The following is a 14,831-nucleotide window of genomic DNA, read 5'->3' as shown; positions in this document are numbered from 1 at the left end:
GGAATGGCAAAGGACACACTGACAAAGGAGATTAATCAGAACTGGCTTTGACAAGCACTGTGGCAATGGGACAATTAAAACAGACTTTCAAGGGGAAAAAAAGAAAAAAGGAACGAACTGGAGGGGAAGGTAGAGAAAATAGTGCAACAATGAATAAATGGGAACCCAAAATCTCTGTAAATGTTCATTAAAATTAATAAAATTTAATTTTAAAAAATTCCATGGTCTTAGAAAAGCCAGTGGTTACAACCTTGTAGACTGTCTTTCTCAAAATGAGTAGTCTTAATAGGCTAGGTGGGATTAAAAGCAATAAGGCTCAGAATGAATAGCTTCCTTGGTACTTAGATCATATAGTAGTAGTACTGGTGGCATAGTGCATAAAATGTCAGCCTATTAAACATACGGTCAATGGTTCAAAGTCACCAGCTTCTCCAGGGGAAAACGATAAGGAGTCTCCTCCTGTAACAATTTACAGCCTTGGAAAGCTAATGGAAGGTTGTTCTGAGTTGGAATTCACTCAACAGCTGTGAAAGCTCACCTACCACATTGACTTCCATCTCCCATAACCCTGACCACTAGTGATGCTTCTGGGAACTAAAGTCTCAGAGAAGAAATTAGTCTATAAAGCTAATAGCCTACAAGAGACATGGCCTCAGCTATTTTTAGCCCAGAAAAAACTAGGTGCTATGCTATTCCTACTGACCACTTTTGAGCAGGGTCACAGTACATAGATACTGATAGAGTGGAAGGAAAATGTAGAATAAAACTCAAATTCTTTTTTTAAAAAAGTTCCAATTTACCTTCTGGGTGGTGACCTCCACATGCCAACATACCTCTTACAAAGGATCTCCTTCAGCTCTCTGTAGAAGAGGAGAAGAGGAAATCCAAGAAGCACCTACAGAGCCCAAATTCCTACTTCCTGGGTGTGAAATGCCCAGGATGCTATAAACTCACCAGTCTTCAGCCATGCACTAACAGTAGTTCTGTGTGTTGGCTGCTCCCCTGTTCTCTGTCAGCTTACAGGAGGAAAAGCAAGCCTTACAGAAGGATGCTCCTTCAGATGGAAGCATCATTAGGGAAAATGTGCTGAATCAAGAAGAATGGGAAACTATTTCAATAAACACAATTTCAGACTTTTTTTAAAAGCTCCAGTTTTAATGTACAAATTGAGACCAGAAAATTTCCTGAGACTATGGCTCTGAGATACTCTTTAAAGCTTGAACCAAAACTATTCCCCGACATCATTTTTTAGCAAAATGCCTAGTGGCAAGAAGCTGTGCCACAATCCTGAAAGCACATGGTTTGAGGGCACCAGCAGCTCCACAGGAGAAGGATGGACAATCTCCTCCCATGAGATCAACTGCCTCTGAAAACCCACCAGAAGGTCAGCTATGGGTTGGTTCCGACTCTGTGGCACACAGTAACAGCTCATAAGTAAAAGTAAATAGGGAGCTCTGGTGACCTAGTGGTAAGAAGCTGCCCTGCAATCCCTAAAACATACAGTTCAAATCCACCAGCTGCTCCATGAGAGAAGGTTGAGCAATCTCCTCCTGTACAGTGAACTGCTTCTGAAAACCCTCTGAAGGGTCAGCCACAGGTCAGTTCTGACTTGAGAATACACAACATCTCATAAGTATATTGTTGTTTGGTGCCATCAAGTCAATTATCACTAATAGCAACCCTACGAAGAGCATATTCTGAACCCTGCCTCCTGGTCTCTGTCCGGCTCCAGTCCACCATGATAATCGCTGTGTGCATGATCCTGTTGAGGGTCTTCCTCTCTCTCTGGGTCTCTCCACCTTTCCCAGCATGATGTTTCTCTCCAAGGATTGGATTGGTTCCTCCTGAGAAAATGTCCAAAGTGAGTGAGGCAAAGTTTCACCATCCTTGCCTCTGGCTGCACCTCCTTCAGGACAGATTTGTTTGTTGTTTTGGCAGTCCGTGATATATTCAATACGCTTCACCAGTACCACAATTCAAAAACATCAATTCTTCACCTGTCATCCTTATTTGTCATCCAATTTTCTTCTGCCTAGGAAGCAACTGAAAATTCCATAGCTTGGATCGGGTGCACCTTCGTTTTCAAAGTGATATCTTTGCTCTTTGGAACTTTGGAGATGTCCTTGACAGCAGATTTTCCCAATGCAGCACATCTTTTGATTTCCTGCCTGTTGCTATCATAGGTTTTGACTGTGGATATAAATAAAATTAAAACTGTTGGCAACTTCAGTGTTTTCTCCATCTGTTACCATTTGGCCTGTTAATCTAGTAACAACTATTTTTGTTCTTGATGTTCAACTGTAACCCATAATTAAGTCTGTAGTCTTTGATCTTGTTAAGTAAGTGTTTCAAGCCTTCTTTACTTTTTGCCAGCAAGATAGTGCCAATTGCATAATTCAGGCTATTGGAGAGTCTTCCTCTAATCCTGATGACACATAAGAATGGAGATCTACTAAAAACCAGCTACATGGGACCAAAAGGTTTACTCTAAAGCAAAGATGATAAGATAAAGAATAGAAGCTAGAGTACTAAAGCCAGGATACAGTTAAAGAGAGAGAATGCTGATACATTGTGGAAAATCTAACTAATGTCACCAATCTAGAAATTGTCAAATGGAAACCCAATATACTGTGTAAACTTTCATCCAAAATAGAGTATTATTTTTTTAAAAAAAATATACACACACTTTATAGATACAGATAATGGACACCTCACAGCCTTAAAAAACAGCCCAGAGTTCTACTCTGAAATACATAGGGTTGTCAGGAGTCAGAATTGACTTCAAGGCAACTGGTTTGGTTCGGTTTGACCTTCAGGTGGCATCACAGGTAGTGGGATTTTTAAGAACAGTATTAGTATGCAGATTTTCGTGCAATTAGAGGATACACAAGAGTACCTAGATGGCACAAATGGTTAAAAGCGCACCTACTAGCTGGAAGGCTGGTGGTTCAAACTTACCCAGAGGCCTTTGGATAGCAGGTCTATTGACACTCTGCTTCTGGGAAACTGCAAACCAAAGCCACTGCCATCGGGCCCATTTTAACTAACTGCAACCTTGTAGGGCAGAGGAGAACTGCCCTCTGGGGTTTCCAAGGCTGTAAATCTTAAAGGTAGGATGCAGTCAGGTGCCTTAACCACAGTGCCACCAGAGAGCAGTTCTGCCTTTCACACATAGGGTCATCTTGACTAAGAATCAAGTGAATGACAATATCAGAGGGAGTCCCAATTAGTAGAGTCATCTTCATATACACTAATCTCTATGCTCTGGTGGAGGAGCTCTGGTGGCCTAGCAGTAAGGAGTTACACTGCTAACCCATCTCCCGAGTGGTTCAAATCCACCAGCTGCTCCTCAGAAAAAGAGATGGTCAGTCTCCTCCGAAGTGATTTACAGTCTCTGGAAACCAGCTATGAACTATTTTGGACTAGATGACAATGAGATGTTTTGTTGGTTTGTTTTGGTTTTATATTCTCATAGCTGAAAAAATAGAGTCCTAACGGAAGGAGAAGTGCCATCCACTTCTGTAATAGCTTGCCTCTGGAAACCCTATGACCCTGGAGAGAGGATGAAAGGCACCCAAACATATGAGTTGCCTGTGACTCGACGGCACTTAACAACAACAACGTTATAGAGTGTAATGTGTCATGCCACCTGAATGCTCCTTAGAAGAAAGATAAGCAGTCTCAGTCTCTTCCCATAAAAATCTATAGCCCTGGAACCCCGAGGAAAGGGTGCTGAATCAGAATCCAATCATTGGCATTGGGTACAGTAAAATCTATACCTAGATCATGGGGGTAGATGTGTCAGAGACAGTGAGATTGGCTCAGGATATGGCAGGGTTCAGAGCTATCGTACATAGGGTCACTATGAATCACAGGCAACTTGATGGCACACAATAACAACATATGCAGACCAAGAAGCTATTGTTTGAAGGGTGTGTATCAGGGTTGTATCCTTTCTCCCTATCTATTCAGTCTATTTGTTGAGCAAATCATTCATGAAGCTGGACTCCATGAAGCAGAAGAATGTGGTACCAAGATCAGAGGAAGACCTATCAACAACCTGTGTTATGCAGATGACACAGCCTTGCTTGCTTAAAGGGAAAAGGACCTGAAATGCTGGCTGCAGAAGATCAAGTATTACAGCCTTCAACATGGATTATATCTCAACATTAAGAAAACAAAGGTCCCAGCAGGAAGTTGTGCTACAATCCCGAAAGCTCACAGTTTAAATCCACCAGAGGCTCCAGGTCTTCACCACTATGGCAATAAGTAACATCATGATATATGGATTAAAACCATTATTATTAATAATAGATGGATAAAGGACTGACATCATAAATGATTTTATCTTATTTGGATTAATAATCAACACCCTTGGCCCCAGCAGTCAGGAGATTAGAAGACGTACTGCTTTGGGCCAGTCTATTGTTAGGGACCTCTCCAACTTACTGAGGAGCAATGATGTCAGTGTGGGAACTAAGATGCACCTAGTAGAGGCCATGATCTTTTCAATCACTTGCCTACTATGCATCTGAGAGCTGAACAATGAGCAAAGATGACAAAAGAACAGATGCCTTTGACTTATGTTGGAGAAGCATACTGACTAGCCCACAGACTGCCAAAAGGACAAATAGATATATTGCAGAAAAAAACGCAGCCAAAGTGCTCTTTGCAGGCAGAGATGGTAAAGCTTCATCTCTCATGCTTTGGACATGTTGCCAGGACAAACTATAACTTATAAAAAGATATCATACTTGGAAAGGTGGAGGGCCAGTGAAAGAGAGGAAGATACCTAACTGGCTAGATTGGCAGTGCCTGCTGCAATGGGCTCAAGTGAGTCAGAGATGATAAGGATGGCACAGGGTAGGAAATGGTTCAGTCAGATCTGCTGTGAGTCATATTCTACCTGCTAACAACATGCGATAAGCCAGGCTAAGCTTGTCAAGACCCAGCTCAAACTACAAATCATAACGGCCGTGAGAAATAATACAGTAACTTACATAGAAAGAGTTAAGCTTTAGTACTAGCCAGTTAATTCCTGACAACAGAAACAAACAAGTCTGTCTAGAAGGAAGTACAACCACCACATTCCTTAGAGACAAGGATGGTGAAACTTTGTCTCACTTATTTTGGGCATATTATCAATAAGAACCAGACCTTGGAGAAAGGTATCATGCTGGGAAAAGTACGAGGCTAGTGAAAGAGAAGACCGTTAACAAAATGGACTGACACATTGACTACCACAGTGGGCTTAAGCAGGACAAAGATCATGATAGTGTGAAACAGGGCAAGGGTCAGATCTGTTATTCAATGACATTCTGTAACTCAGTTGTTTTATGCTTATACCATTGTATGGTCATACACTGGAGTTCTGGGAATTCTGGGAATAAAGGGAATCAAATTTTTCAGCTCTTAACACATTAAAGCTGCACTATCCAAAGTGGTTATATTTCCATTCCGTGGTCATACTAATGTTGTAGTAAGTGTGAAGTCTGACTCATAGTTGACACTGCATTGAGTTTTCAGAGGCTGTAAATCACTTGGAAGCAGACTGTCCATCTTTCTGCCCTGAAAAATAGCTGGTGTATTCGAATCACCTGCTATTTAGTTGGTAACTTCTTAAGCACTAGGTCACCAGAGTTCCCCTTTGACCATGTTATCACTGCTGGTGTTGTTAGGTGCTGTTGAGTCAAGTACAATTCACAGCGACCATATGAACAAAAGATCTGAACCCTATTCTATCGTGTGCCATCCTCACCCTTCCTGACACAAGAGCCCCTTGCAGCATTCACTGTGTCGTTCCACCTAGTTAAGGGTCTTCCTTTCCCTCACCAACCCTCCACCCTTCCCAGCATCATGTCCTACTCCAAGATATAGCACCTCCAAGCAACATGCCAAAAGTATATGAAGCAAAGCCTCATCAGTCTTGCCTCCAAAGAGCACTCCAGCTTCACCATCTCCAATACATACTTGTTTGTTCTCTTGACCATCCATGGGTTGTTCAGTGTTCTTCTCCAACACCACAGTTCAAAAGTGTCCATTCTTTTCCTGTCATCCTTACTCATTGTCCAGCTCTCAGATGCATAGCAAGTAATTTGAAAGCCCACGGCCTGAATCAGATGTACCTAAGTCCTCACACATATCTCTGTTGTTGTTGTTGTTGTTATGTGCCATCGAATCACTTGTGACTCACAGTGACCCTCTGTACAACAACTCTGAACCCTGCTCGATCCTGTGCCAATCTTATTGTCTCTGACACACCTACTCCCATTACCCCGCCACTGAATCAATCCATCTCATCAAAGGTCTTCCTCTCTTGCCTTGTCCCTCCACCCTTCCAAGAATGATGCGCCTCTCTAAGGACTGCTTCTTCCTTGCCACAGGTCCAAAGTATGTCAGACAAAGCTTCAGAATCCTTGACTCCAAGGAGCAGCCTGATTTCACCCTCTCTAGAACAAACCTGTTTGTCCTCCTAGCAGTCCATGGTGCATTCAATATTCTTCTCCAGCATCACAGCTCAAAAGCATTAATTCTCCATCTGTCATCCCTAGTCAGTGTCCAGCTTTCTGATGTATAGCAAGTAACTGAGAAGATCATAGCCTGGATCAGGTACACCTTAATCTCCAGACTGACATCATTGCTCTTAGTACTCTGGAGAGGTCCCTGACAGCAGACTCTCCAGTGCAATTCATCTTTTATTTCCTGGCTGCTGGTACCAAGAGTGTTGCTTGTGGAGTCAAGCAAACTGAAGCCGATACCATTACTCCTCAATAATTTGAAGGGGTCTCTAGACACAGATTTTCAGAGCAGTGTGTCTCCTTATTTCGTAATTGCATGTACAAAGGTGGTTACTTGTGGATCCAAGCAAGATGAAACTGTTAATCGTTTCAATCTCTTCTCCAACAATAATGACACTGTCTATCAGCCCAGTGGTAAGAATCTTTGTGGGTTGTTTGTTTTTTTGTTTGTTTGCTTTTACACTAAGATGTAATCCATACCGAAGGCTGCTTTACTTGCCCTTTAACCATACTAGTCACCTTTTAAAGGCTTGATCACCATAAGTCTCTCAGAAAGATCACTCCAGAACAATTCAGATAAAGCACATTCCCATCACTGAGGAAGGCTTAACTGGACAGTCTTGCTCTGGAAAACTTCATTCTACATTTGTTTCACTGTGTGAGTCAATTTACTTTAATGGAAAGGTTAAAAAAATTCTGGGTATATTTTTGTTACTGTTGCTATCAAGGCAATTACAACTCATGAGGTTAGATGGTGGTTGTTTAAGTGGAAACCTACTCAGAGATAAGCCACCAGCAGGGTTTCAGAGGCAGTAAATCGCATGAGAAGAGAGCAGCTGATGGATTCAATCACATGCCTTTGGGCTGGCAGCACAGCTTCTTACAAAGGGAGCTCCCTAGGGTAGGTTAGGTGCCACCAAGTAGCCTCTGACAGCAACCCTGCGTACAAGAAAGCAAATCCCTGCCCCATCCTCACAATTTCAACTGTGCTTAAGTAAGCCTGTCAATGGCTGATGCTCTACCTTTCCAGGTGTGATGTCTTTTTCTGACGCCCAGTTCTTCCTGATAACATGTCAGAGTGGGTGAGATGAAGGCTCACTATCCTGGTGTCTAAGGAACTCTGGAGACACTTCTTCAAAGGCTGATTTGCCACCCTCTGCACAACAGCATGAAACACTGCTTTGTTCTGTGCCACTCTCACAATCATCGGTCTTTATTCAGTAAACTGGTGGACCACATAAAGCGTTAAACCTTCCACAAGGTACTGCATGTAACCAAAAAGTAAACTTGGTTTTGGCATACTCTTCTTTTTTCAATTCCCTTCGACTCTGACAGTTTGTGAGCCTACTAACAGCACTTTAAAAGAGACGCTTTCTTAATATGCAGACTAAAGAATCAAAACATCACATTTTATCAAGTAATTAGTCCTTCAATAATTCACATGAGTAATAGGTCATTTTGGGGTTTAACCCCTGCTTCCATTATTTCTGACCACACGGTCAACCGACAGATGTCTCGCCTTGGATGTACACAACAGAAGACGGGTATCTATTTCACATACATCTGTTCCCAAACAGCTTAGGCAGATTAATACTTGGAATGTACCCCGCTCTGCTAAGTACCACATAATCACTAACCTTGTTGTTTTAAAGTTGATTGTGTTTTTTTTCTCTCTCATTTTAACATTTTTCCACATTACTTACCATGTTGCTGTGCTTGCAGCAAATGAACGTATTTGTAGAAACTCAAAGCACACACACACAAAAATCACTTGTTTTTACAAAAGTAAAAGACACTTAGAATAGTTTCAAAACCTTTATTCTGAAAAATTAGCTTTTTCTGATTTTCTGCCTACTGATAAAATTCAACTGAATTTAAAGTTGTAGTGGGAAATGCCCTTAAGAAAAGGGGAGGAAAATCAACACAGAGACTAACACGGTGGGAATTGTGTAACCTGAGGTAGTATAGCTATGAAAATTGACCGTTCAAACAATAATTAAGATTTCACTGTGTTTTCTTTTCTTAATTATTTAAAACAGATATCCAATATTAATCAAGCATATTATGAAATTTCTGATAGGAAATTTGATTGTGGATGCAGGAGATTAAATGTAATATGAAATAAGGTAGTTTTTTTACCCATCATGAAAAATCTGTCTAAAGCTAGCAAGGAGCATGGCTCGTATTTGCCTAGTGGTTCTGCAATGAGTATTTTATTGGAGCTACAGAGCCCCTTTTCTTAAAATACAGCACATCACACACACTAGTTGGTAAGTCTCCTAGATCATCCAAACCTTACCTAGATTTTGTAACTTGATAAAATAGTTCAATATGTAAAGTCCACAGCAATGGGCATTTTCTTTACAATGCACAGCACAGCCAGCCAGAGCTGGTGATGCTTCAGTCAGTGCGCCTCTGTCATCGAGTCAGAGTTGGCTCATTAGCCGGCTAACCCCCTGAGTCTCTGAGGCTGTAAAGTGAACAGCAGGAAATTGCCCATCTTTCTCCCTCAGTGCTACTGATAGATTCAAATCAACAGGAAGGCTTGGCCTTTGGGTTGGTGGTACCGCCAGAGCTCCCTCACAGAGCTCAGGGATAACAGAACTACCTCATTTTTCAGTTGAATTAATGGGATTGAATGACTTGCCCAAAGTTGAACAGCTACTTGGTTGCAGAGACAAGATCTCCGACCCATCAAATCCCCCTTATGAAACCTATCTGATACCACAGATAGAAGTAGCTTACAGACACCTTTCAGGCTGGAATAGTGACGGTTTCCAATATTTCAGGTTACTCCTCATTAGTAAGCTGGAAAGCTGATTTAGTATATTTGTGCCGCCAGTGTGCAAACCTCACCTCTCTGTCAGTTCAAATCCATCAGAAGCTCCGAGAAAGAAAGATAAGCAAATCTCTCATTTGGTTTATAGGCTTAGAAAGCACTGAAGGGTGAGCTAAAAGTGGGTTCCAACTCACTGACTATGAGAGAGATGGTGTGGTCACAGTGCAGACAAACAAGGTGGAATAAAGATCAAAGCCACTAAACAAAAATCAGTCTAGAAAGTCTGATGTTGTTGTTGTGTACCAGAGTCGGAACTGACCCACAGCTGACCAGTAATTGCATGGGAGGAGACTGCCCTTCCTTCTCCTGCAGAGACGGAGCAGCTGGTGACCTCGAACTGCATGCTTTCCCGATGGCAGCGCAGCTTCTTGCCACTAGGCCACCAGAGCTCCAGAAAGTCTGATAGCGCTACCCATACCCACGAAAGGCAGCAGCCTGAATAAAGAAGGAGGTTGACAACATTTTGAATAGGCATAGGACAGAATCTGGAAAACCACAATGCTTACTACTAAACAAAATACATTCCACACCCTTATCTTTGGGCTTCAACTCATTCCGACCCCTCTTTGCCTGTTAAATCTTTTCCTGCTACACTCTGACAGACTGTATATACACGCTGATTTGCACTGAGTTAATTTCAGTTCATGACAACCTCACATGTATTAGAGTGGCTCTGAGTTACACACAATTTCCAGTGGCTGATAGTTTTGGAAGTAGATCCGCAAGGCCTTTCTCCTAAGGACCCTCTGGATGGGCTCAAACATCTAAATTAGGTTCCATTTGCACCACCCTGGGCCTCCTTGACAGACACATTTCCTTAACTGAGAGTTTTTCTCCCACCTCTATTACACACTATTTCTCCATGAAACACTCTTTGTGATCCAAGTCCAATACTTTTTGGAAGTAAGCAAACAAATTCCATGAAGAAGCTTCTATCTAAAATAGACCTCTCCTCCTGAATATCATGAAACCCTTTTAAGAACGCAGCCTTACTGATCTTCGGATCTCACTAGCTACACAATGCATTAAACAGGTACTCAATTTTTGATGGTTAGCCTCTCCTCTGTAAGTCAAAGCCTCTTGGAGAACAGAAACCAAGTCACAATTTTGCATTTTCAGAGTCTAGCAATATGTCTTAGGACTAAATTAGTACCTAAATATTTTCTTTGTTAAAGGTTATAACTCCTAATCTGGTTAGTCTGTTGATTGACAAAGACTAATAGACTAAATTGTAAACTTGATTCGGTCAAAAAAGGAAATATTCCTACTTCTGTGCCTCCTCTCTGTGCTTCCAGGCTCTCCCAGATACCTGAGGGAGAAGGGGAACACACCCATTATTTCAAGTTATCCTTGAACCCAATAAAGAGAACTACAGTCACTATGGTTATACTAATTTACCCTGTCAACATGACCATCAATTAGTCATAATTTTGGCAGTGATAGCCCTCATAAAATACATTAGTGTCTTTGCTCATTACTCAAGATGGAAAATTAGAGAAAAGATCACATGGTATTTTATTTCATCAGTGAAAATAACTGTGAGATTGGAAAGCAGGACAGTCTTGCAAAGTATCGCATAAGAATGATTCAATAATGCCCACTGACTCCTCACATCCAACCTGCCTCCAACAACCCCGTAGTCTGCCAGTTAGTGGCAGACACAGCCTCCCTGCAAATAGTTTTCTACATTACACCCTCTGAAGTACAGTAAGTTTGCTTAAGCTTCTGGCCCACTGTCAGTGGCTGTCTGGCCCACTGTCAGTGATGTTTCACCACTCAAATCTAACTTAATTCCACCTCAGGAAGCTTTTTTTCCCCCATTTAAACATAGAGTCTGTTGTTGAGTGCCTCTGAGTTCATTTCCATTCACAACTAGTCCACATGATAGCATAAAGCTGCCCTAGACAGCTTTCTTGGCTATAATTTTTATGGAAACAGACCTCCAGGTTTTTCTCTCAAGGAGCTGCCAGGAGGTCCTAAGCATCAACTTTTTGATTAGCAGGAAAGTGCTTTTACAGGTTCTTCATAGCTCCTCTTTCTCTTTTTTCTACTCTTAACATTTTACCCAAGTAAAACTACCTCCTGGTTTCCTCTTATATGTTCTTGTTATGTCGACATCAAGTCGATTACAGCTCATAGCAACCCTACTATGCACAATAGCTCTGAACCCTGCTCTATCCTGAGCCAATCTCATTATCTCTGACACACCAACTGCCATTAGTCCAGAGTTACTGTGTCAGTCTATCTCACGGGGTCTTCCTCTCCTGCGCTGTCTCTCCACTCTTCCAAGCATGATGTCTTTCTCCAAAGACTGGTCGCTCCTGGCCACTAAGCCAGTGATACAGTGATTGTTGTTTGTTGTCATGTACCTTTGCTTTGGCAGCACAATTCCTTACCACTAAGCCACCAGAGTTTCCCTGAGACAAGAAGCTATGCTGCAATCCTGAAGGCTAATGGTTCAAATCCAACAGCTCTTCCACAGGAGGAGGATGGGCAGTCTCTCCTGTGACTAACCACTTCTGAAAACCCACTGGAGGATCAGCTATGCATCATGGCAGTCTGCTTCCAGAAATTCTTGGAAACCTGACAGTTGGTTCTACTTTATGCTACCAGATCACTAAGAGAAATGAAAGTGATTCCAAAGCTTTTGTTGTACCGTCAGCCCAAAGCTGCATAGTTTGATTCCACCAGCTATTCCTCCAGAAAAAAGAAGGGCAATCTCCTCTTGTGCGATTTACAGCCTCTGACAACGCTATGGAGCATCAGCTGTGAGTCCTTCTGTCTCTACTGGCAATGATTTTTTTTTAAATTTTGCTTATGAATGCTAGGTATTAATTTCAAAAAGAGTTGATACATCTGTGTCAAGGAAAATAAAGCCATCGGCTTCAAACCTATGAAGTTGTGACACTGTAAAGGGTATCTTTTTAAATTCTGTGGCTATGAGTTTAAATCTACCTTTCTTCAATCGCCATCACAGACCACATTTTTGTTTGCTTACTTTTGGGCCTGCACGACAATTCGTGCTATGTTTGACCTCTCAAGAAATAATACCTTACTTTAATACTACAGAAATGCAGCTTTATTGCAGAGAAATTTAGCTCTTACGGATGAATCCAAAGTTGCTGTTATAAATGACCTTCTAATCCAAACTGATAAAAACCAAATTGGATGCTATTTGCAAGTTTCAACTTAACACAAAATAGTGATTGATACATCCTAAAATGCCCACTCTATCAAATCCTACTGTCAACATTAAAAATTAAGTTTCTCGGCTCAACTTGAAGTTCAAGTCTCAATTCTAGTCAAAGACAAGGAATGTCAGGCTTGGAAAGTCCAGAGGGGATCACAGCACAGGGATTGAAATTCTCTTAAGACAGGGACGCGAGAGATTCAGAATGCACATACAGCTAGAACCTCTGCAACGCTTATTATACTTTCAACTCAACGTAGAAAACTGATGAATTAAAACTTTTCAACTTGGAGGGGCGGAGTAGGTGTCCTCCCTGCGTGTGGAAAACACCGCCCCTTTGGGGCTCAGTTCTTTCTTCTCAAATGCACAACAGAAGCTATGTGTAACCTTTATCCCGAGAACGAGTTAGGAGGCGGGAAGCCAGGGCGGGAGGAGGCAGGTAGCGGGAGGCTCTCCGGGGGTGGCTCTGTTTTCCCGGGCTCCGGGACGCTGCAGCCCCGCGGGACCCAGGAGGCGCCCGCGGAGCTGAGGATGCGCAGGGGGGAGGAGGGGCACTGGGGAGGGACTCAGGGCGCGGGCTGGGGAGGGAAGGCGCCAAACCCTGCACTCACCCGCGGGGCGCTCGGGCAGGATAGGCCGCCACCTCAGGGCCCGTTCACTCAGCACGACATCGCAGCTGCCCCTCCCAATCTCGAAGATGCCCCGAAGCAGGATCTGCTCGGCGGCTGGCTGCTGCGGAGACGGCAACAGCGCCGAGGGCACCGCAGCGGCCGCCGCCGGGGGCGCCTCTTCCTCCACGCCGCCCTCCAGTGCTCTCACTCGACTGCCGCGCCTTCCCCGGGGCATGGCTGAGCCGCACGCTGGGCCCGAGCCAGGGGTCCCAGGGAGGCCGGCGCACGAGCAGCGGGAGGTGGAGGAGGAAGCTGCGGCTCGTTCCAGCTGCGTCCGGCGCTGCCCAGCAACGGCGCGCGGGCAGAGACCGAGCGGGGAGGCGGGGCGCGCAGGCGGGGCCGTCGGGTCGGCTACCCGGCAGCCAGTCTCTACGCTCTGCCTCTCACCACATAAAGACCCCAGTCCTGCAGGAGGAATGACTAGTTCTTCCCCTAACGCCTGCGAATAAGAGGGAATTTAACGCATTGCTTTGCTGGGAGTTGCATAAATGGCGCTTCTAAAACTTATTTGCACACTTATGTCCTGGGGATTCTCACTAAACAGATCATGCTAAATTGCAGATTCGCACTAAACACATTCGGTTGAGAGCCATCTCAAACGAATGCTTTTCTTAAAAGTTGGCAAAAAAAAAAAAAGTTGGCAAATTATGGCTTTGACTCTGATCCTTGGATCACGCTGTGATTTGCAAGAGTGTGGACCTGTTTTTCAGTCCTTCCCAGTGTCCACTCTCGGAGGGCCGAGGCCCTTCTTGCAGGTGCAGCAGCCAGCTACAGCCAAGCTGACCTTAAGCAGCTGGGAGATACTGGCAACTCAGTTCCCAAGAACGCTAAGGAGTGGATCCTGGTTTGTGTACAAACGCCGCTGCAGAGTCCTTCAGACTCCAAAGACAGTTGTTCCTTTGTTTGTTACAACAGAACAGAGTTGTCCTTGGGTTCCCATAGCTAACCTTCCAAGAGATTTTCAGACGCAAGGCGAAAGATTGCTCATCTTTCTCCTGCGGAAGAACTAGTGGATTTGAACCAGAGTGGAGTTGCCTGAAAGGCTTTCCGAGGCTGTAAATCTTTGCATCTTTCTCCTGTGAAGCACTGGTGAGCCCCAGCTCTGACTAGTTAACAGCTGAACTCCTAACCTACTGTGTCCTTCAAGCTCTTCTGGTTTATATACTAAACCCACTGCTATGAGACATTCGTTTGTGCCTGGTGGTTGTGGTTGTTGTTGTGTGTAACCCAAAGGCCCAACACCTTGCCCCTCACTACAACTAGACAAAACACCACTGGATTTATGCTGTATTTCTCCACAATCTGTGCTTTGCTTATTAAGCTCATTGTAGCCACAGTGCCACTCCGTCTCCTGTAGGGTCTGTGGCCTTGGATCAAGTATGATTGGTGTCTTCTCCAAGGACTGGCTCTTTCTGAGAACATGTCCAGAGTATGTGAAAGAAATATCTCATCATCCTTGCTTCTAAAAAGGATTCTTAATGTCTACCATAACAGCTCTGCTTGTTCTTTTGGCAGTCCATAAGAGACTCAGTATTCTTCCAACACTGTAGTTCAAAGGTATTATTTCCACTTTGATTTTCCTTATTTATTGTCCAATTTTAGCATGTACACAA

The 14,831-nt window shown here is 43.4% G+C and overlaps 1 protein-coding gene across 1 annotated transcript in view; it reads right to left on the bottom strand.

The window, feature by feature from the left end:
• CERKL (ceramide kinase-like) overlaps positions 1-13,393 on the bottom strand; it is a 166,531-nt gene extending 153,138 nt beyond the window's left edge. Inside the window, exon 1 of the mRNA XM_006878950.1 lies at positions 13,148-13,393. Coding sequence (XP_006879012.1) covers positions 13,148-13,393 — 246 coding nt within the window. The remainder of the gene's footprint in view (positions 1-13,147) is intronic.
• Positions 13,394-14,831: the final 1,438 nt, after the last annotated feature.

Source organism: Elephantulus edwardii, unplaced genomic scaffold (assembly GCF_000299155.1).
Source record: "Elephantulus edwardii isolate Elephantulus edwardi_28Jun2011 unplaced genomic scaffold, EleEdw1.0 scaffold00001, whole genome shotgun sequence".
Lineage (NCBI taxonomy): Eukaryota > Metazoa > Chordata > Mammalia > Macroscelidea > Macroscelididae > Elephantulus > Elephantulus edwardii.
This window is presented reverse-complemented; position numbering and strand designations above follow the sequence as displayed.